Below are 24,161 nucleotides of genomic sequence, written 5' to 3' on the forward strand. Positions count from 1 at the left end.
TGAGTAGGAGTGGTGAGAGAGGGCATCCTTCTCTTGTGCTGGTTTTCAAGGGTTTCCAGCTTTTGCCCATTCAGTATGATACTGGCTTTGGGTTTGTCATAGATGGCTCTTATTATTTTGAGGTGCATTTTTTCATTACCTAGTTTATTGAGAGTTTTTAACATGGAAGGGTGTTAAATTTTATCAAAAGCCTTTTCTGCATCTATTGAGATAATCATGTGGTTTTTGGCTTTAGTTCTGTTTATGTGATGAATCACATTTATTTATTTGCATATGTCAAGCCAACCTTGCATCCTAGGGATGAAGCCTACTTGACTATGGTGGATAAGCTTTTTGATGTGCTGCTGGATTAGGTTTGCCATTATTTTGTTGAGGATTTCTGCATCAGTGTTCATCAATGATATTGGTCTGAAGTTTTCTTTTTTTGTTGTGTCTCTGCCAGGTTTTGGTATCAGGTTGATGCACAACTTATAGAATGAGTTAGAGCGGAGTCCCTTCTCCTCAAGCTTTTGGAATAGTTTTAGCAGGAATGGTACCAGCTCTTCTTTCTACATCTGGTAGAATTCAGCTGTGAATCCATCTGACCCTGGGCTTTTTTGGGTTGGTAAGCTATTTATTACTGATTCAATTTCAGAACTTGTTATTGGTCTGTTCAGGGGTTCAGTTTCTTCCTGGTTCAGTCTTAGGATGGTGTATGTGTTCAAGAATTTATCCTTTTCTTCTAGATTTTCTAGTTTATGTGCATAGAGGTGTTTATAGTATTCTCTGATGGTTGTTTATATTTCTGTGGGATTAGTGGTGATATCTTCCTTATTTCTGATTGTGTCTATTTGAATCTTCTCTCTTCTTTATTAGTCTAGCTGGCGGTCTGTTTTAATTTTTTCAAAAAATCAGCTTCTGGATTTGTTGATCTTTTGAATGGTTTTTTGTGTCTCAGTCTCCTTCAGCTTAGCTCTGATTTTGGTTATTTCTCATCTTCTGTTATGTATGTCACTGCATGTGAGATGGGTCTCTTGAAGACAGCATACCAATGGGTCTTGATTCTTTATCCAGCTTGTCATTCTGTGCCTTTTAATTGGGACATTTAGCTCATTTACATTCAAGGTTAGTATTGATATGTATGGATTTGATTCTCTTATCATGATGTTAGCTGGTTATTTTGCAGTTTTTTGTGTGGTTGCTTTATAGTGTCACTGGTCTGTGTACTTTAGTCTGTTTTTGTAGTGGCTGGTAACGGTCTTTCCTTTCCATATATGGTGCTTCCTGCAGGAGCTTAGTTTGGCCAGATAATGAAATTCTGGGTTGAAATTCTTTTCTTTAAGAATGTTGAATATGCCTCCAATCTGTTCTGGCTGGTAGAGTTTCTGCCAAGAGGTCTACCATTAGTCTGATAAGCTTCCCTTTGTAGGTGACCTGATCTTTCTTTCTGGCTGCCCTTAACATTTTTTTCCTTAATTTTGACCTTGGAGAATTTGATGATTATGTATCCTGGGAATGATCTTGTGAAGTATCTTACTAGGGTTCTCTGCATTTCCTGAATTTGAATGTTAGCCTCTCTAGCTAGGTTGGGAAAGTTCTCATGGGTGATATCCTGAAATATGTTTTCCAGGTTGGTTGCATTCTCCCCATCTTTTCAGGGGACACTAGTGAGTTGTAGATTTGGCATCTTTACATAATCCCATATATCTTGGGGATTTTATTCATTCCTTTTCCTTCTTTTTTTCTCTATTCTTACCTGTCTTATTTCAGAAAAACAAGCCAGTCTTCAAACTCTGAGATTCTTTCCTCTGCTTGGTCTATTTTGCTGTTAATGCTTGTGATTGCATTATAAAATTCTTCTAGTGTGTTTTTCAGCTCTAACAGGTTGGTTATATTTCTTTCTATACTGTCTATTTTGTCTGTCAGTGACTGTCTTATTTCAGAAAGCCAGTCTTCAAGCTCTGAGATTTCTTTCCTCTGCTTGGTCTGTTTTGCTATTGATACTTGTGATTGCATTATGAAATTCTTGTAGTGTGCTTTTCAGCTCTATCAGGTTGCTTTACATTCCTTTCTATACTGCTGATTTTGTCTGTCAGTTCCTGCATTGTTTTATCATGATTCTTAGCTTCCTTGGACTGGGTTTCAATATACTCTTGTAGCTCAATGATCTTTGCTCCTATCCATGCTCTGAATTTTATTTCTGTCATTTTAGCCCTCTTAGCCCAGTTCTGAACCCTTACTGGAGAAGTGATATGGTTGTTTGGAGGAAGGAAGATACTCTGGCTTTTTGAGTTCTTGGAGTTCTTGCACTATTTCTTTCTCATCTTTGTGGGCTTACGTTCCTTCAATCTTTGAAGTTGCTGACCCTTGGATGAGTTTTTTTTTTTCTTTTATCATATTTGATGTCCTTGAGAATTTGATTGTAGTATAAGGTGGATTCAGCCAACTGGCTTTGTCTCTGGAAGATTTTAGGGGACCATTGCTCAGCTCCCAACTCCTAGACTATGTGGTGTAACTCTGAGGGGTTTGTATTGGGCCCTAACTTTTTTCTCTGGCTCCTTGAAGTTAGGAATCCACTGCATTGGGGGTTCAGGGTGCTCCTGGACTGCTGGTCACTACACCCCAATGGGTGGTGTCAGCCAAAGCGTTTCATAGTGCGATGACAGTGGGATTCATCCTTGCTTGCATGTGCCGGCAGCAGTGGTAGCAGCAGTGCAGTGGGGGACACACTGGTCAGCTATGGCAGGGTTCTAGTGGGTGCCAGGGTGCTTGCCTCCCTGAAGGTGTTCACCACAGTAGAGGAGGGAACACAGCTGGAAGGTGAGCGGGGGCCCCTGCTGGCAACTGCACAGTGGCACTGGTGGTGGTGTTGGCTTGGGGGCAGGGCACTGGCGGTTGCAGGTCTGTGTGCCTTCTCTGTGTACTGCAAACAGGAGTGGTTGCTCTGTGCAGGGGAGGATCTGCTATTCTCTGTGCCTAGTTTCACTCCTGCGGCAGTGTTGATGCAAGAAAGGGGCACTGGCAGAGGCGAGACTGGCTGGTTTTGTGCCCACCAAGGTTGTGTCTGCAGTGGTGGTCAGTGGGGACATGGGGGATGAACTGCACTCCCACCACAGCAGTGGCAAGGTGGATACATGTACACTTGCCTGTTGGTGGGGCAAGAAAAGCAAAACCTGCTGGCATAGGCACATGCCAGCAAAGCCATGTGGGGAGTTGCTGTGGGCCCAGAGAAGCTGCAGTATGGGGACAGAATGTACAGGTTGGTGCATAGCCATGGGGGCCACTCCTCTGGAGCTCTCTGCTGGTCAGGCATAGTCTGCTAGCACAGAAGCTATGATGCAGTCCCCCAGGCCACCCAAGGCTGCCCTGTAAGCATGTGTGGCCACACTGGGGCCCTGGGAGAGGCCACCAGCAGGCCAAGGGGTGTTCAGGTGAGACTGGCCCCATATGATGGGCAAGACCACTCTGCACAGTTCGGGTCCAACAGTTGCCTTAGAGCTAAAGTCTCCTATGGGAGCCAGTTAAGCCTAAGGGGATGGCTATCCCTGGCCATGCCCCACCACCCCACCACAGATACTCCCGCACCAAACTCTCTGGGCTCCATATCAGCTGGCTTGCTGCTCCTATCATTTCTCTAAGTGGCTCACCCTGTCAACTTGAGTGTTCATGGTGGTCAAGCGGTCCCCTCCTGCTAGGGTTCCAGAGGCCCGTGGGAAAAGGGGGTTGCTTCTTGCTAGTTCAGCTCATCTGTTTTTCCAGAGTTGTTTGGGCCAGCAGTGAGTCCAGGTGCCTAGTAGTCACCTCGTGTACAGTTCCCAGCTTCCTCCCCCTTCATCTCAGCTTCTGTGTCTTCTCTCCATCCACTCTCAGTGACCGCCTCTGAAGATCTGTTAGGAGCACACCAGTTGTCTCAGTCCCTCATTGGCAGCTTTTCCTCCTGGCTGTGTCTAGTCAGCCATCTTGTCCTCCCCCTGCTTTTTTTTTTTTTTTTTTCTCCCTCTTTGTCTTCAATTTTTAAAAACCTTGGTCAAAGAACTATTTAGGCTAAGTTTGAGAACTCCCTAGTCAGTTCCCATGCTGTCAGCGTACCTTATGAAATCATTTAAAGTTTTTATGATTCTGCAGGTGTGTCTTGTCTAACATGTGATAGAGGGCCAAAAGGCCACACTACTGAAAATTTAAGGAAGGGTGTGTGTGTGGGTGCGGGTGTGGTGTTTTGAGGGTTGACTTTTCTCTTGGTTGTGGTATGTTAGGAGTAATGGCTATTACATACTGATGTGCTTGATGTGCTTTGTCTTTACGGGTTATAGCAGTGTAGACACGAGTCTACTTTTGGGATAATCTGTTTCCCTTTTTCTTCTGTCTTTGCTAAAAGCTATTGCTCATTTCTACTGATCATTGTAGTTACCCCTTCTACCTACCATACTTTCTAATTTTGCATCTTCTGGTGGATTGTGGGCTAGGAAATATGAATAGTTAAGACTGTTCAACTTGTTTTAATCAACTTGTTTTAATCAAATAGATGAGTCCTGATGATCTTTATCAAAGCAAAATAGGTAGACTTAGGGTCAGCCTCTTGTCTTTTCTTTTTTAAAATGTTCTTTTCTTGCTGGTAAAAGCAGTAGCCATTGGAGAAATTTTAGAAAAGACAAACTATGAAGCAAAAAATAATCATAATACCTTGAATCAGAGTTAATCTGTATTAACATTTGGTGTATTTCCTTTAAGCTATGTAAGTAAACTTCAGTAAAAATCCTTCCCAAAATTGGGATTTTAGTATAGTATACTTTTTATATCCATATGTTTTTTAAGTGGTAAGCATTTTGCATGTTAACTGTTTTAATACAGCTTAATGTTTGCATATTTTATTATGTACTTTCATTCATTATATTCATTCACAATTTATTTATAAACATTTAGATTTTTTCCAGTTTGTCCAGTTTTTATAAAAGAACAAATCCCTATTGACAATTTCTGTGTTTTTTTTTGAGACTGAGTCTCACTCAGGTTGGAGTGCAGTGATGCCGTCTCGGCTCACTGCAACCTCCATCTTCCGGGTTCGAGCGATTCTTGTGCCACAGCCTCCCGAGTGGCTGGGATTTCTGGCACCTGCCACCAGGTCTAGCGAATTTTTTGTATTTTTAGTAGAGATGGGGTTTTGCCGTGTTGGCCAGGCTGGTCTCAAACTCCTGACCTCACGTGATCTGCCTGCCTTGGCCTCCCAAAGTGCTGGGATTACAGGCATGAGCCAACATGCCCAGTCCCGACAAATTCTTAACATCTACATTTATTTTCTTCTTTTCCTTTTTTGTAGAGACAGGGTCTCACCATGTTGCCCAGGCTGGTCTTGAACTCCTGGGCTCAAGTCATCCTTCTGCCTCTGCCTCCCAAAGTGCTGAAATTATAGATGGGAGCTGCTCTACCTGGCTCTACATTTATTTATTTATTTATTTATTTATTTATTTATTTATTTATTTTGAGATGGAGTCTCGCTGTGTCTCCCAGGCTGGAGTGCTGTGGCGTGATCTCGGCTCACTGCAAGCTCCGCCTCCTGGGTTCACGCCATTCTCCCGCCTCAGCCTCCCAAGTAGCTGGGACTACAGGCACCCGCCACCACGCCCAGCTAGTTTTTTGTATTTTTAGTAGAGACGGGGTTTCACCATGTTAGCCAGGATAGTCTCGATCTCCTGACCTCGTGATCCACCCGCCTCGGCCTCCCAAAGTGCTGTGATTACAGGCTTGAGCCACCGTGCCCGGCCTACATTTATTTTTTTTTTACATGAATTTCTAAAAGTAGTGTTTACTAAGTCAAGGTTAAGAATATTTATGAGTGTTTTAATATACACTCCCACATTGCTTTCTGGAAGTCATGTGCTTTGTATTTCAACACTTTATGGGTCTTTGATTCCAAATAACTTACCCACACAAGTCTTATTTTATAAGATCTTTCCTAATTTGATAGATGTAAAATGCCGTTGGATGTTTTCCTCTGATTACTAGTGAAATTAAGTCTTTTTTCATGTTTATTGGACATTTATATTTTTGTGGGAATCATTCTTGTCCTTGAGTTATTTTTCTGTTGAGAGCTTAATACTTTTTACAAATTCGTAAGAGTTTTTTGTATACTAAAAGTTAAAAGCCCTTTGATTTTTTGTAAATATTTTTCTGTTTATTTACCTTTTAATTTTGTTAATTGGATTTTTTTAAAACAGAAGTTTTACATGGTTAAATGTATCATTTTAAAATTACTTTTTCATTAGTTTTAAGCTCAGAAAGTTTCCTTTCATCCAGAAATTCAGTTACATCATTCACTTACATCTTTTTTTAAAAAACTAGACTTTTCCATTTTATTGCCTGTATTTACCCATTCTTCCAGTTTGAACTTTAGAATGACTTTTTCAAGTTCTCTTACAAAAATAAATTCCACTATAATTTTTTATTGGAATTGCATTAACTCCTCATTCTTATAAGTAGTTTATTTCTAGTACTTTTAAGAAACTTACTGTTCTAGATGGTGTTTATTTACTCCCTCCTGTTCCCTGTTTTCCCTCTCCCTTCCTACTTATCAGTCGATGAAATTCTAGCTGGTTATTAAAAGAATTACTTCTGGATACTTGTGGAGGTGAAGGCTTGGCAGAAAATAGATGTCTTTGGTATCAAATCATTGAAAAGTGGGTTAGGATAACTTCCTTACCATGGTTGGTGGAACTTGTTTCTCTGAAGTTGGGCAAATGGTAAAGCAGGCACAGGCCTCGTTTTTTTTCCCTGTCTGACGTTACTATTCTGTACTTTATTGTAGAGAAATTATTCTTAAAGTCTTCTAGATTTTTTATGAAGTATTGTTGGTTTCCAGGGCTCTCAAAACTTTATATTTCTTATTTTCATGAGATTTTTTTTTTTATGAAAAGGGTTGAGTAGAATAATCAGACAGAGAGAGACAGTTTCGGCTGGGTGCGCTGGCTCACACCTGTAATCCCAGCACTTTGGGAGGCCGAGGCAGGTGGATCACGAGGTCAGGAGTTCAAGACCAGCCTGGCCAAGATGGGGAAACCCCGTCTCTACTAAAAATACAAAAATGTGCCAGGTGTGGTGGCATGCACCTGTAATCCCAGCTACTCGGGAGACTGAGACAGAGAATTGTTTAAACTTGGGAGGCAGAGGTTGCAGTGAGCCGAGATTGTGCTACCGCACTCCAGCCTGGGTGACAGAGCGAGACTCCATCTCAAAAAGAACAAAAAATAAAGAGTTTTCATCTAAACCTAGAAATTCTAAAAACTAGTTGTTTGTTTACTATTTTTTGGCAATGTTAAGAATTATTAAATAACTAGGTATTTGACTTCTTAAGAAGTGGGGTAACCATATATATGCATTTGAGAACTTGAATTTACAAATAAATACAGAGATTATTTTATATTTTTATACCTCAGGGATGTTGTTTCAATGCTAATGAAAAATACTACCACTTTTTTGCTTTTAGGTTGGAATGTTGCATCAGCAGGTAGAAGAACATGAAAAAATCAAGCAAGAGATGACCATGGAGTATAAGCAGGAGTTGAAGAAACTACATGAAGAAGTGAGATTTTAGTTTTGTTAAATGTCGTATATGTAGTTCTCTCTCTTTCACCCTTGAGAACTTTGTTAACGAAAGCCACTTTCTACTTTGTGAAGTGGGAAATATATAGTGCATGGAAGATACAGGAGTGGGAATCCATTTCTCTGTTCTTTAATCCAGGTAAAGAGGTTTGCCTAATTGTAGGTTTGATGCTACCTAGAAGAGATGCTAAAATATGTTTCTTGGTTGAGTACCTGAAAGAAGTTAGGGCTGTTTTTGTGTAATACTGTGAAATACTTGATACCAAAAATTACATTTAATATTTTAATTTTTATCAGTTACTAGATTATAAACAATGGAGGATCCAAAATTTAAGAAGCATTTTGGGATAAATAAGTAAGAAAATTCTGTCCATTAACTCAATTTTATTCTTCAGATTTGGAAAAAACTGCTTTTATTCTGATTTAATTGCAAAGTATTCTTCTCCTGCATCCTAAATATCAGTGCTCTGCAAGAGCATAGCTTTGAGAATCACAGACCTGGAGGAAAGAAAAAGAGTTTTAATTTGCTGCTTTTATTGTGGGGCTAGGTGGTAGGGTCTTTAAGTGCAAGGCTATTGTAATCAAAAACTTTTGTTTAAAATTTTTAAAAAATTTTTTCTTTGAATGTATTTCTTTACTAATGTTTGTTTTACATATTTAATTTTTAGTTTCCTTTTGTGTTTTAGTTTGGAAATCTAACATGTTCTCAGTAATACTGGTTAGCACTGCTCTTGTTTTCATAATACAAATTTTTCTCACCAGTACTCTTTTCAAATTCTTAAACTTTAAGTATAGAAATAACTGTTTCTACAGTTAGGCATACTGAAGAGAAGCTACGAAAAGCTTCAGAAAAAGCAAATGAGGGAATTCAGAGGAAATACCAAAAATCACAGGGAAGATCGGTCTGAAATTGAGAGGTTAACTGCAAAAATAGAGGTATGTTCATAGTAATAATTTGTTCATAGTGATTGTCAGCCTTCATGTAGGAAAATGCTGTTTCTAATGGCACTATTTTCTTTTTTTTTTTTAAATGGCACTATTTTCTGAAACCAATTTTCTACCATCTTTAGGACTGCCACTAAGCTATTTCAAAGGTGAGAGGGTGATCCACCATACATCCTATCATCATCTGGTTCCCTATGGTTAACAGGATTACTGGCCATCAATAATTCTCAACAGGGCACTACCACCCTTGGGGAGCATTTGCAAATGTATGGAGGCCTTTTTTTTTTTTTTTTTGGTTGTCAAAATGACTGAGCATAATAAAACTGGCATTTAGGGGACGGGGACCAGGGATACTAAATATGCCTAAGATTGTTCCACACAGGAAGGATTATTGTACCTCAAATGCCAGTATCTCTCCCATTGGGAAACATTGACCACTAGTTACAGACAGTCCTCTGTGGGCATTGTTTTTGTCTTATATATCATTGTATCTCAAGCACCTAATAAAGTGGGGGCTTAGTAAATGTGGAAAGTACATAGCACTTTTTGTACAAAGTAATCTCTGTATCAGATTATTCTCAATTCCCATTTAGATGTAGTAAGGCATTCACTTCCTTCTCTGCTGACTTTGTTTTTATTAAGACTGAATAACTCCATGATTGTTGTATATATTGAGAACTTAAGGGGAGGTGGTGAGCTAATAGTACCAAGAGTAGATGAAGGAGCAGCACAAAGTTGTCACTCTCTTCCTTTGTCCTTGCCATTAGTTTTTCAGTGGACATAAGAATTCCCAGGGTGCTTTTAGGCTCTCAGAAATGGTGATCCAGCAGTATGGCATAGGACCTAGGATGGCATAGGACCTACAATCTGCATTGTATCCAGCTCCCCTAGCTTATTCTGATTTGAGAAACATTGTTCAACATCTTTGTGTGATCACTTATAAGTTTTTACTCTCAGTGACTTGTCACCCACAAATGCCAGTATATTATTGTTACTTAAAATTATAATTTCTGTGTTTAATATTCCTTTATATCTCAAATTTTTTTTACATTTGAAGAGCTTAGAATCAGAAGACTGCAGATACTGCTTCCCTTCCACCCTTTTCAGCAATACCTTTTCCCCCCAAACCCTATATCCTTCTTGCTTCACATTGCCACTTCCTGACTATTTTCTTTCCTTGCTACCTCAAAAACCCCATCTTTGATTTTCATGTTACCAGCCTATGCTGCCAGCCAATGTACATAACAACCAAAGTAGTCATCTTCTGATCTCTGGGTTATTTCCTTGGCTCATTGATTTCAGCACCCAGCTCACTGTCAGTTCTCTCCAACATTACTCTTACCATAACTTTGAGGATCTCAGGATCTGGAGGGATGATGCTTATAATACTCTGACCTTACAGTTTCTTGTCTTTCTTTCCTCCATAGATGGTTTGATTATGTCTCTGTCTCATCTACTTATTCCCATTGCCATTCCTCAGCTCTTGTCATTACCAATATATGCCACCCCTCTAGAATCTCATTTTCAAGCATTTAATTATCAGACTACCAATCCCTATCTTTTCAGCTAACTCTCTCTAGTCCTTTGCCTCTCAGTAATCATTATCCATCCCTTAAAATGATTGAATTCTGCCGCCTTTTTACTGCTCCATTATCTACTTAGTGTTCTCACTTATTGGTCTTTAGCCAGCTTTTAAATTCTGTGATTACATTTTTAACTTTCCCTTTCATCTCGTGTGCTCCTCTCTTGCTTCCTCATATTTGCTTGGAAGAATCACAGATCTGCTTAAGTCCACCTTTCTGCCCACTCTCTACCTGTCATGTATCGCTGAACATGGCTGGAGAAAACCCTAACTATACTGTCTGATCTCACTTTAAATTCATGGTCCCTAACCTCAAATGGGTCCTAATGCTACCTGGAATCGTACTGTATTTCCTCTCATCTCCTACTTTCCACAATGAGTATTTCAGACTTCTGCTTTTCTCCTCAAACTCTCAACACCTATCCCCACATCCTCACCTTTGGGTTATATCTTTATAACCCAAAGATATATAGACTTCCAGCTCTGTGTATAGACTTCCAGCTCTGTGTCCACCCACCTATCTGCATCTGTGCCCATGTACCCTGCCTTCTTTCCTGGAGGAACTACCCATGCCCTCCCCCTTTTCTACCCAAGGCATTACTCTAGTAGTTCAACTTCTCTTTTCTGCACCATTAATTTTTTCTCTCTACTGGATATTTTTTACCAGCATCCAAATTTCCTTCCTCTTAAATATCCCCTCTTGACCTGTCTCTTCCTCCTCTGCCCCATTTTATTTCTTTCATTTTATAACTAAAAAATTACCTCTGTTATCTATACTTGTCTCCAGTTCCTCTTGTCTCATTTTTCTTATACCCACTCAAGGCTTTTGTCCCCTCACACTGCAGAAGCTGTTCACATAGAGGTCACCAGTGACTTACACATTCCCAGAGCCTGTGGGCTGGTCCTCATCTTCCTCATCCTACCTACAGCTTTGTAGGAGAGCTGGTCTCTCCCACCTCCTTACCCTCTTTCTTGACTTGGCTTGAGAAAAACCACATTTCTCTCATTTTTCTCCTTGTTCATCACTCCTCAGTCTCCGTTACTCCTTAACCTAGGATCATGTCATTGGACCTTTCCTTTTTTTTTTTTTTCCTGTCTACGCTCACTCCCCTATTGGTCCCATTGAATTTCATAGCTTTAACACTGTGTATATGTTGACAATTCAAAATTTATATATGTAGCCGAGACCTTGCCTCTTCATGACAGAATAACTTTCAACTGCCTGTTTCCTATCTCCACTATGATGTGTGAAATGTGTCAGACTTAACATGTCCAAGCTAAAGGTCCTGTCTTTCTCTTCCTCATCTCCCCAACACTGATTCATGTTTTAGTTGATAGCAACTCAGTTTGCTCGACCTAAAAACCTCGGAGTCATCTTAGACTTCTCTTTTCTCAGCACAATAGCCAGAATGATTCTGCTGTAATGTAAATCAAATTATATCACTTCCTATACAAAAACCTTCCAGCAGCTTCAGGAAGGGGATCATCACACACCAGGTCCTATTGTGGGGAGCAGGGGGAGGAGAGATAGCATTAGGAGATATACCTAATGTAAATGATGAATTAATGGGTGCAGCACACCAACATGGCACATGTATACATATGTAACAAACCTGCACGTTGTGCACATGTTCCTTAGAACTTAAAGTATTAAAAAGAAAAAAAACGTAAGTTATCCTAATGGCCTACGTGGTCTCATTCTCATACCTTGTCTTCTCCTATTTTCGCTTTCATTCACTTTGTTCCAGCCACACTAGTCTCCTTTCTCACCCTTAAACACACCAGGATGCTCTTATTTCAAGGCTGTTCTTTCCACCCAGAATATTGTAACTTCACCCTCATCTCCCTAAGTGTTTACTTAAATGTTTTTCACTCAGTCTGGCCATCCCTTTTAAAAATTACAACCCCAACTCTGAAGACTTCATGCTCTGTTTTCTCCAAATCATGTATTACCGTCTGCTATACCATACAAGAAATGTGTCATCTGTTGCCCCCAGTTGAGTGGGACTAGGGTTTTTGTTTGTTTTGTTAAGTATTGTATCCCTGACACCAAAAGCAGTACCTGGCATATATAGTAGAATGATTGAATGAATGAATGAATGAATGAATGAATGAATATCAGAAATTTGGTTAACAACAGTTATCTTAAGGAGCCTGAGACTTCTGGAGTTGAGGATCCTGGAAGACAGTGATAGAAAGATTGAGTTTCCTTTCCCTTTAATTTGCCCCATTTTCATAAATATTGAAATCATTTTCTTGATCATGCAATTTGATGTTACTATTGATCCATCATTAATTTTGAACTGTTCGGCTTTGGGTTACAAATATCTGTTAAAATTTAGTACAGATTTTCTTTGTTATTCAAGCCTTTGCAGTTCCTCTGTTGAGATAATAAAAATTTGGACATCAAAGGATATTGTATTGTCTGAATCTACTTGGTTCTTGAGTTTTAGATACTGAGAAGTAAGATTTGGGTTACCAAAGGACTTATCTGAAAATTTAATCTGTTCAATTCCTGGGTCTGGATATCAAGAATTTGGATAGCGAGGGATATCTGTAATCATACTTTAAAATTTTAGTTATCTTAGCGTCAGTTTTCTGAAAATTCACTAGAAAATTATAACAACCCTTAGGTGGCAGCAAATCAATGAAAAACATCTGAATCCAGTGCTTAGCATCTGCGTTTCATACTCCTCACCATTAGGGTGTTAAATTTAGAAAGACAGATATCCAGAGGCACAGTATGTGAGGAATTTAGTGTTACTCTCTAGCTCTGTTAGCTAAGTGAGTAATGGGTCTCCTGCTGTGGAGAAAGGTGCGAGCGTACCCAGGGACATGGGGAGAAATTAAAGTAAAAGGGAGTCTGGGAAGTAGTGACAGTGAGGAGAAGCACTCAGAAATTAAGTACTCTAATTGCTTCCTCAGGAATTCCGTCAGAAATCGCTGGACTGGGAGAAGCAACGCTTGATTTATCAGCAACAGGTATCTTCACTGGAGGCACAAAGGAAGGCTCTGGCTGAACAATCAGAGATAATTCAGGTAGGCCTAAGACTTTTTAAAATAATGAGAAGCAGATAGGTTTTGATCAAGTTTGAACTACCTTAATGCAGTGTCCTGGTACCATTTAGCCTCTTTCAGCTTCTCTCCACGAACCCTGCTCTCTTTCTTGTTTAGGTAGCCTCTCCTCCTCAGCATCTAGACCCAGCTCCTCCTTCCCTCCTGCCCTCACACATGCGTGTATTCACTCTCCTGTCCGGGCTCATGTCTTTGTGCCGGCTTGCCGCTTTGCCTCCTTGCTTGTTTCTGACTTGCTCACCCACTCTCTGTCATTGTCTTGCTTACTGAGGCTCTATGCTTGCATCCATGTTCACTGTCCTCATCTTGGTCCCTGGCTTTGTCGCCCTCTCTTCCTCTCCTCTCTTTCTTCCTTACCACAATCCCATTCCTCCCTCTGTCTCCTTTTCCATGTCTTTCTGTCTCTTGTTAGGTCTCTCAGCTCTACTATAGTCCGTGCCTTGCACCATCCCTATGGTCACTGGGGTGTCTTGGCCGAGGTGCCTCAGCTGGGGAGCTTCAGTTTGTTTGCCCGTGTGGACAGATGTGGAGAGAGTCACATGGCAATGGTGTGCACACTAACTAAAAGTGGTGTCTTTGTGGTAACAAAAATACTTATTTTAGAACACTGATAGAAACTTTTCTCTTAATGGCTTAAGCAAAACCAAAAACCAGACACCTACTTTAGGAATATGTCTTGTAAGAACCTATTCAGCTCATTCCTTTTTCAGTTAGAATCAAGAACATAAAGGAAACTAAAAAAAGTTGCGATCATCTGTTATGTGCTAGACATTGACCCAGTGCTTCTAGACAATTTTTGTGTGTGTTCTCTGTTTAATATTATGATAATCTGTCAAGGTTGGTAGTTATCTTAGTTTTATAGAATGAGGCAACAGACTGGGTAAGTTGAAATAGCTAGAAGGGAGGTTTTTTTGTTTTTTGCTTTTTTTGGCTTTTTGGATTTTTTAAAATAATCTGCATTTATATGCTGTTTTAAGTCTCAATAATGCATTAACTTTTTGTTCGTCTCCCTGAAATATCAGCTGTCTGATAAACTACTGACAGTGGCTCTGCTGTGAGTAACTTCATTCAAAATGATAGGAAAAGTTCACAACAACTGCAAGGAAGAAATTTATTTTTTAGGCCACAGCAAGCTACGCAGCCAGACCAGTGAAATCATGAGATGTCTAGACCAGTTTTTTTATTTGAATGCCAAAGCACTATACAGACCTAATAACTATAAGGTATTGTTTTATATATAATACATGTTTTTTTTTTCTTAACAACAACAAAAAAATTTGTTGGTTTTCGTGAGATGAGGTCTCGCTACATTGCTCAGGCTGATCTCAAATTCCTGGGCTCCAGCTATCCTCCCACCTTGGCCTCCTAAGTGCTAGGATTACAGGTGTGAGCTCCCACACTTGACCAAGATATTGTTATATTCTAGTTGTAGGGTTCAGATTGACAAAAAAACAAATTGAGTCTTAATTTTTACAGTTCTCAATTGTTTATCCATGGAGTATTATTGATTATAGAGTCTCTTTTCACATTACTGTTATTCTATTCCAAATTACTGTTGTGATTATTGACTCTACATGATAAAAACTTCATTGTTAGCAAAAATGGGATTTTTACTTACTGTAATTCAGCTACGGCTAGAGTAAGAAGTCTTTCAACAGCCAACATTTGTTTTCCTACTAAGGGTGTTTGAATTATTCTTCTGATAGTTTTGTTTAACCTAAAACTATCTGATTGTTTAATAAAAATGTTACCTATAAATGTATTTATCTTTCTCCCTTGGCAAACTAAATAAAATTAAATCTTTCAATGATTCAGTATATACCAGTGCTGTATGATCATCATTTTTTTAAACGTCTAAATAAACTTATCTATATCCATTAACGAGCATTAATAGTTGTCATCTTGTAAATCTTTATTTTAATTGTGGTAAAATACACATAAAATGTTCCACCTTAACCATTTTTAAATGTATAGTATAGTAGTGTTAACTATATGTACATTGTACAACAGATCTCTAGAACTTTTTTATCTTGTCAAACTGAAACTCTATACCATTCACTACTTCTTATTTTTGGGTGGAATATTACAGAGCAAATCATAGATATCATCTTATTTCCAAACAAGTAAGGACTTAAAAAATAACTACAATATATTAGTATCACATTAATAGAATAATAACTTCTTAATATAACTTAATATCCAGTCTGTTCACATTTCCCCAGTTGTCCAAAAAACTCTCTTTTTACAATCGGATGTTTGAGTCAGAATCCTGTCAAGGTTGATAGATTGCATTTGGTTGAAATGTAGGTCACCATTGAACAATAGCAGTGGAAAACCTGGGAGACTAAGTGGATATTAACCTACCCTTCATTTAAAAAAAATCTTTGTATAATTTTTTTCTTGTATGTTTTTAACATCTAAAAGTATAATTCAGAAACAACTTCTCATTCTTTGACATATATTTGCTTGAATTCATTTCTTTTAATAAGCTATTAAAATTACATAATACATGCTTATTTTAGAAAAATGAGAAAATGCGGATAAAATGAGAAATAAATAAATCACCCATAATTCTACCGTTTAGAGATTTACCATGAATAAAATTTTGGTATAAATTTCTTCTGACTTTGTGTATGCTTACATACAGTGTGCAATACATTCATGTACTTTTGGTAGGAAAAACCTATATGCACTGTGAATGGGAAGGGAGTGGTAGTTGCAAACTTTAAAAAATACTGACAGTAGCAAAGTGTTGATAATTTTTGAAGTTGTGTGATAGGGGTTCATCTTACTCTCTCTATATTTGTGTATGCTTGAAATTTTCCATGAAGTAATAACTTTAAAATATATAGAATGCTTACTATGTGATCAGATACTATGCTAAGCAGCTAAGCACTTCACAGCTTTAAAATTTTTCCTTTTTAAATACGATATGTCAACAAATTTGTAGTCATAATGATTACATAGAAGTCCACCCTATCGTCAAACGTATAACATTTGTAACCAGTCCCTTACTGTAGAACGTTTAGTTTTTTACTTTTCACTTTTGTAAATAGTGCTTAGATTAACATCCTTATATAAACATTTAGGAATATTTATTTTCTTAGGAAATGGACCTTGAATTGGATTTGCTGTATAAGAGTACATTCAAATATTTTAATATACATTGCCAAAGTTTTCTCCAATGATGGATTGATAGACTTTCTTTAGTAGTATGTGAGAATATCCATTTCCTCATATTTTCCCTACATTAAGCACTATTATTTCTTTTGACTTTCCCCACTTTTAGGCTTGCCTTTGCTAATCTTATAGGTGAAAAAAAATGATATCGTTTTAATATATATTGTAATATGAGTGAGGTTGAGCACTTTTTTCGTCTGTTTATGGCCATCTTCATTTTTCATAAATTATTTGTGTCCTTTATTCGCCTTTCTTTTAGGATTTTTTTTTTAAATCTTATTTTATTTTCTTTTTTGAGACAGAGTCTCTGTTGTCCGGCCTGGAGTGCAGTGGCCTGATCTTGGCTGACTGCAACCTCTGCCTTGCGGGTTCAAGCAGTTCTCCTGCCTCAGACTCCTGAGTAGCTGGGATTACAGGTGCTCGCCACTACGCTCAGCTAATTTTTGTATTTTCAGTAGAGACGGGGTTTCACCTCGCTGACCAGGCTGGTCTTGAACTCCAGACCTCAAGTGATCTGCCCGTCTTGGCCTCCCAAAGTGTTAGCATCACACCCGGCCAGATGTTTATATTTTACTATTCTGAAAGAGCTCTTCATACACTTAAGTATGAAGTATAAGCCCTTTGCTATTATGTTACAGTTGTGTGTGTGTACTCAATTTACCTTAATTTTTTTATGGAAATACAATTGTTTTTTAAACAGTTAATTAGAATTACTTAATTCTATCAATTTTTTCTTCAGCGTTTCTATCTTTGATGTCATACTATAAAGTCTTACCTAAGTCAAATTTCTTCTAATGCTTTATCATTTCTTTTTAATGCATTTTATCTAAAAATTATTTTAGTGTAAAGTATTTGATAGGGATCTAAATTTGTTTTTTAAATGGTTATATAATTTACTGAGTATAACGTTTTCAGGAACAAAATGATTCTAAAATTCATATGGAATGATAAATGAATGATACTAGCCAACTTTTTTTTTTTTTTGAGGTGGATTTTCGCTCTTGTTGCCCAGGCTGGAGTGCAATGGCGCAATCTCGGCTCGCTGCAACCTCTGCCTCCCAGATTCAAACAATCCACCTCCTCAGCATCCCAAGTAGCTAGGATTACAGGCATGCACCACCATGCCCAGCTGATTTTGTGTTTTTAGTAGAGACGGGGTTTTACTATCCTAGTCAGGCTTGTCTTGAACTCGTGACCTCAAGTGATCCACCCGCCTTCGCCTCCCAAAGTGCTGGGATTATAGGTGTGAGCCACCGCGCCTGGCCACCAACATTTTTTAAAAAAGAGTAATGGGGGATGTTTGTTCTATCAAATATTAAAATGTATTTTATTTAAAAGTACAGTTGTTAAACTATAATGCTAGATGTAATAACAGAATGGAGGTTATATAGTATAAGAAAAGGATCAGTACAGTCTAAATCCAAGGTCATTTATGTTTAGAAGGCAACAAATTACCTGCTACTTTTTCTCTTGCCTACATAATGCAAAGGAAATGTTTAAGGAAAACTTAGTGAACATTAGGAACATTTGAAAAAAATTAAAATATTAAGCCAACATAAAATATAAAATATTTAGCTGATAAACAGTATGTGAAAAAAGTAGAGGTTGCTCTATATGTTTTCCTTTTGAAATGCTTAGATGAGCTGTAAGATATTCTTCAAGTTAATTTTAAATCCACTGTTAATTATATGTATATAAATGTATTTATAAGTATATATGTTATATTTTTAAAAGCATCCTTTTGCTGTCACAACTTCTGAAGAAAAAAATGACCCTAACTCAAATGTTAATCTGTTGTCTTGGTAGAAATATCAGAGTTAATTGAATTGACTTAGACTTACTGTTTAAAAGTTCGTAGTAGCATAGACACAGCAGTGATAACAGGATCTTAGTGGGAGCTGTGTTGTTAGCAGGCTCTTTAGGCTGCTCTCTAGTGGAAATGCTGCAAGGCTGTGGCCTGCACTGGCGCATTTGGAGTTGACAGTGATGGGGAGCTTAGTAAGGGATTGATGCTTACAATGGCCATACCTTTATACTGGATTCTTTGGAAAATAAAAAGCCCTGTTGCTTCATATCACATTGTTCATAGTAATCTCACTATCTGGGAGAGTCCTTTTCTTGAAGCACCAGGAAGTACCTATCACACATCCAGAAGAGGATTTGAATTCAACCCCCAGTCCCCAATTTCTTCTCCACTGTCCTTCACCCTTTAGCTGCCCACACTGGCCATTTGTTTCAGTTTCAATTTCAGTCTCCCTGATGTAAATTGCCTTCTTGATTGCTTCTTTTAACCACCTCTGCTGTGATTTGTATTGTTGAAATAACTCTCTACCCACTCCAATAGAATGCTAAATGTTAGGTTAATAAGAGGAATGCCTGTTTCTGGCTCAAAGAATTAGTGGTTACTGCAAAAAAAAAAAAAAAAAAAAAAGTTTAACAATATGCCAACCTTAAAATACCTCTAAAGCCAGATAATTATCAGAAATAATCATTATTTTATAAGTATTTTAAATAATTATTTTTAGATCACTTGGACTTGGGAAGGGGAACATCACACACCGGGGCCTATCATGGGGAGGGGGGAGGGGGGAGGGATTGCATTGGGAGTTATACCTGATGTAAATGACGAGTTGATGGGTGCTGACGAGTTGATGGGTGCAGCACAGCAACATGGCACAAGTATACATATGTAACCAACCTGCACGTTATGCACATGTACCCTAGAACTTAAAGTATAATAGTAATAAAAAAATTTAAAAAAAATAAAAATAAAAATAATACTTTCTTAGTATTGATGAGGTATTCTTGAGATTATTGTAATGCTAATAGATATTGGTGAGTCACATGTAATTTAAAATTTTCTACTAGTCACATTAAAAAGTAAAAAGGTGAAATTAATTTTAATAACTCAGTATATCAAATATTACAACAGTTACTTTACATTTTTTAACTGAGTCTTTGAAATCTTTAACTGAATTTGTGTTTTACAGTTAAGAGCACATCTCAATTCAGATTAGCCACAGTTTAGTTGTGCAGTAGCCGCATGTGGGTGACTGCGATGGTAGTGCAACCCTAGTGTATTCTAGGCAATGAAAATTTAGAGTTTGTACTTGAGTTGATTATGTACTTTTCACTATGCTTAAAAAAAACTGTATTTTTGTGTGACCAAAATAGTAAATCAGTGAAAGAAGGTTATGTTCTTCATTCTTCAAAACTGAGAAGTTTTTTAGTATTTGGCAAATCTAGAATCACTGGTTAAAGTATACCTTGGTTTGACTATTAGTTTATTATATCAATACTGAGTTTAAGATCACAGATTTGAGTTGATAGTATTAGGTAACTCTTGCAGTATTAGGAAGATAGTGTTTTGCAATTATGTATTATCTGAGTGCCCATTTGGGCAGTGGGTTTCTAGCTGTGTTTTGCTAAGACCCAGGGCTGCTGTACAGATTAAGGGTAGGACTAAGGGACGTTTCAGCAAGCTGAGCTCTAACCCTTTTCTCCTTCTCACCCTCACCCATTCTCTGCATTTATTTATTCTGCACAGGAAACCTTTCCTCTTTGAAAAAAAAGTTTATATTATATTTAAAAGTTTGGAGACAGTTCCATGCTTAGCAATTGTTCTAGTGAATCTAAACCTAAATGTTGATGTTCTTCCTTTATACCATTGTAGGAATCTGGTTTAAAAAAAAAGGCTCTTTGCACTGAAATCTTGATCAGTAATTTATACAAACAGTATTTGTCTGTCTCTTCACCTCTCTTCTACCCTCTCTCTGGCTTATGGGAAGTTTTTAGCATCTACTTTATTTGACTACAGTATACAGTACAGGATTTGGACCTGTACTGCAAATAATAAAATCTTTAAATCTGCAACAGATAGATTTCCCAGAGATATTTCTACTTGTATTTCTAAAATAAAATTGTGTGCTTTTACCTTTAGAAATATTTAGAATAAGGGAAGTTTACTTCCACAGATTATTTATATTCATCTTCAGTGTGTAGATGAAGTACCAGCCAGGATGCTGGATTAAAACTTGTAAATACTAAAAAGTTTGGAGCTAAAACCCAATATTGCTGGAATGCATAGCCTAAAACATAGTAGTCAGTAGATATATCATTGAGAGAAACCAATTTGAGATGCACTATATTTGTCTACCTCTTTTAACTCAGGAAGTGTCCAAAAACTGATGACAGAACCAATCTCTCCTCCCTTATAAGCACCTTTTCCTCCAATAAACAAAAATCCACAATTTCCCCATTTCTCTGAATTTAAAGAGCATTTTATGGTTACTTTGACTAATCTAAATATGAATGTTTATAATGTTAAAACAGAATAATTACAACATGCTCCAGGTGGCGGGGGCGGGGGGCGGAATTTAAACTACAAATTTAGTGATTTTGAAATCTAATTTCTAAACTTCCATCAGAAATATAATAATGCATTATAGCTCCTATTTCCTATGTTTTAAATAGGAAATAATTCCAGCCAGGTTGCAGTTGAATTTCTGTGTAAGTAGGTAGGATACTGTAGCATCTCTTCTCCTGAGGAATCCCTTTACTTTATCCATTCTTTTCTATTTATTTATTTCTTTGAGACAGATTCTCACTTTGTCACACAGGCTGAAGCGCAGTGGTATGATCTTGGCTCACTGCAACTTCCGCTTCCTGGGTTCGAGTGATCCTCTCATGCCACCATGCTTGGGTAGTTTTTGTATTTTTTGTTTCTTTGTTTTGAGACAGAGTCTCATTCTGTCACCAGGCTGTAGTGCAGTGGTGCAGTCTCGGCTCACTGCAACCTCCGACTCCCTGGTTCAAGTGATTCTACTGCCCCAGCCTCCCAAGTAGCTGGGATTAGAGCCACGCGCCACCACGCCCAGCTAATTTTTGTATTTTGATGGGGTTTCACTATGGTGGCCAGGATGGTCTCGATCTTCTGACCTCGTGATCCACCTGCCTCAGCGTCCCAAAGTGCTGGGATTACAGGCGTGATCCACCGCACCCGGCCAATTTTTGATAAAGACAGGGTTTCGCCATGTTTCCAGGCTGATCTCCAACTCCTGAGCTCAAACGATCTGCCCGCCTCAGCCTCCCACAGTGTTAGGCTTACAGGCATGAGCCACCATGCCCAGCCTCTCAATTCTTTCTTACCCCTTCTCAATGTATATATATTTTAGTGAGCCAGTGCTTTATGCTTCTATGGAAATAATAGTTTCATTTTAGTCTTATTCATTGATTATTTTATAATTTCCCTTTTATCTATTGATTGATAGTCTGTGTTTCTAGGCTCAGCTCGCCAATCGGAAACAGAAATTAGAGTCTGTGGAACTTTCCAGCCAATCAGAAATTCAACACTTAAGCAGTAAACTGGAGCGGGCCAATGACACTATCTGTGCCAATGAGTTGGAAATAGAGCGCCTCACCATGAGGGTCAATGACTTGGTTGGAACCAGTATGACTGTCCTGCAGGAGCAGCAGCAAAAAGAAGAAAAATTGAGGGAATCTGAAAAACTATTAGAGGTCTGTTTTAAAATCACTGTAATTGGGGGAAGCGTGTGTATGTGTGTTTTATAAGAGAGTGTTATTAAGCTAGAACTAGGTTCTACAATCTATACTTTCTTCCCTGCTTTATAAATGATGGATCAGATATTGATAGTTTTGTTAATATTGTGACTGTTACATAACTTATAGTCTGACTTCCTGGCTTCTTATGAAATAGAAAAATTGTAATAATAGCTGGCTTAGAAATTTCTGGGTATTTTGCAGGTTCTGCAGGAAGAAAAAAGAATTGAAGGAAAATTACAATCATATTTGACTTTTTCGCAGGCTCTGCAGGAAGAAAAGAGAGAATTAAGGGCAGCTCTTCAGTCTCAAGAAAATCTCATCCATGAGGGAAGAATGCAAAAGGAGAAGTTACAAGAAAAAGTAAAGGCAACTGACACTCAACATGCTGTAGAAGCTATAAGGTCAATTTAATCTTAAATAGTATTCATCTTAGCCACTTAATGGCTAGGCATTAAGCACTAGGCTTATTTTTATTTTTATTTTATTTTTATTTTGTTTTCAGATAGTCTCCTTCTGTTGCCCAGACTGGAGTGCAGTGGTACAATCTCAGCTCACTGCAACCTCCACCTCTCAGGTTCAAGCGATTCTTCAGCCTCAGCCTCCCAAGTAGTTGGGACTACAGGTGCACGCCACCATACCTGGCTAGTATTTTGTATTTTTAGAGATGGCCATTCATCATGTTGGCTAGGCTGGTCTTGAACTCCTGACCTCAGGTGATCTGCCCACCTCGGCCTCCCAAAGTGTTGGGATTACAGGTGTGAGCTGCCACGCCCGTCCAAGCACTGGTTTTAATATTGCATATTCATAATTTTATGTTTGATCGTATTGTGGATTTTCTTAATTGGCTTTAACTTCTGAGTTAGGTTTTTAAAGTGTTATAAAATTTTGTGTGGTTAATTTTCTTCTGCCACCAGTTTGGGTCCCTAACAGAGACTCTCATGTTTAGAAAGTTAGAAGCCAAGGTCAGTTTGCATGCTTTGGGAAAATCCAAACATGCAGGGAATTGTCATTCACGTCTCCTGGAGGCCTCACTTTCTTGGTGGAGTAGGTGGTGATTAGTAGCTGCTTATCAATAATAGCAGCCAGCCATTGGGCTAACCCTCTTGCTTGATGTAAGTCTGGTGTACATTTTTATTTTTGCCAGAATTCTCCTGTAACTTTTCAGTTTTTTTGGTACAAGGTTTCAAGTGTCACTGAAGTGATTTTGTCATTTTGTCTTTTTCCCTTGAAAAATAGGCCAAATCCCAGTTAAGAAGGGAGTAAATTGCTGCTTTTATAACTTTTAGCATCTCTTGACTGTCTTTCCTCTCCCAATATTCTTTTTATAAAGCAGGAGACAAACTGAAGAGTTCCAAAGAGTTTATCAAAAATGGTTGGGAAACACAAACTAGATGTGCATTGTTTGTGTTTGCAGAGATAAAGGCCTTAACAGTCATCATATGTCTTTCCATAGGCTACGGGAAGAATCTCTGGCAGAAAAGAAGTACACCTCTCAAGGGCAGGGGGACTTAGACAGTGTGCTCTCGCAGTTGAATTTTACCCATACTAGTGAGGAACTTCTGCAGGCAGAGGTGACTCGTCTTGAAGGCAGGTACATAATTATACACACATTTCAAAAATTTCAAGTTGTTAAAATGAATTTTTGATCATCATATTGATAAAGTAAATGAATATAGTAGTCATAGTGAAAAAAATAAGATTTTTTTCTAGCATCCACAAACTGCCTGAGTTCTTGTTTCTTTTTTTTTTCCTTTTCTTTTTTTTTTTTTTGAGATGGAGTCCCACTCTTTCACCCAGGCTGGAGTGCAATGGCACGATCTCGGCTCACTGCAACCTCTGCCTCCCGGTTCAAGCGATTCTTCCTCCCCAGCCTTCCAAGTAGCTGAGATTACAGGCGTGCGCCACCACGCCTGGCTAATTTTTGTATTTTTGTAGAGACAGGGTTTCACCATGTTGGCCAGGCTGGTCTTGAACTCCTGACCTCAGGTGATCTACCCGCCTCAGCGTCCCAAAGTGCTGAGATTACAGGTGTGAGCCACCACGCCCTGCCCTAAGTTCTTATTTCATTGAGAAGACAGCAGCAATTAAAGGAGAACTTCTTAATCTTTCTGTCATCAAAACTACCAGTCTTCCCACACCTGTGCCTTTCTGCACTTCTAAGACCAACTACTCCACTTGTGTCCTTTTTCTGTAGTTATATCCTTTCTTTTCTACATCATCAAGTTCTTTCTCTCCGCTGAATTAT

General features: G+C 38.4%; 1 protein-coding gene across 50 annotated transcripts in view; it reads left to right on the forward strand.

Annotated features, from left to right (window-relative positions):
• The window catches only part of CEP63 (centrosomal protein 63), a 126,263-nt gene that overhangs the window by 39,068 nt on the left and 63,034 nt on the right, over window positions 1-24,161 (forward strand). For 35 of the 50 annotated variants that reach the window (XR_013413574.1, XR_013413569.1, XR_013413573.1 and 32 more), the window contains 6 exons: window positions 7,457-7,552; window positions 8,386-8,508; window positions 13,025-13,138; window positions 21,638-21,871; window positions 22,178-22,317; window positions 23,370-23,507. Coding sequence is in view for 44 of the 50 variants with exons in the window: in XM_077991510.1 (XP_077847636.1) it covers window positions 7,457-7,552; window positions 8,386-8,508; window positions 13,025-13,138; window positions 21,638-21,871; window positions 22,178-22,317; window positions 23,370-23,507 (845 nt within the window). In the remaining 6 variants the exon portion in view is untranslated. The remainder of the gene's footprint in view (window positions 1-7,456; window positions 7,553-8,385; window positions 8,509-13,024; window positions 13,139-21,637; window positions 21,872-22,177; window positions 22,318-23,369; window positions 23,508-24,161) is intronic. The other 15 variants (XR_013413576.1, XR_003727114.2, XM_077991516.1 and 12 more) reach the window with 1 other exon arrangement.

Source organism: Macaca mulatta, chromosome 2 (assembly GCF_049350105.2).
Source record: "Macaca mulatta isolate MMU2019108-1 chromosome 2, T2T-MMU8v2.0, whole genome shotgun sequence".
Classification (NCBI taxonomy): Eukaryota; Metazoa; Chordata; class Mammalia; order Primates; family Cercopithecidae; genus Macaca; species Macaca mulatta.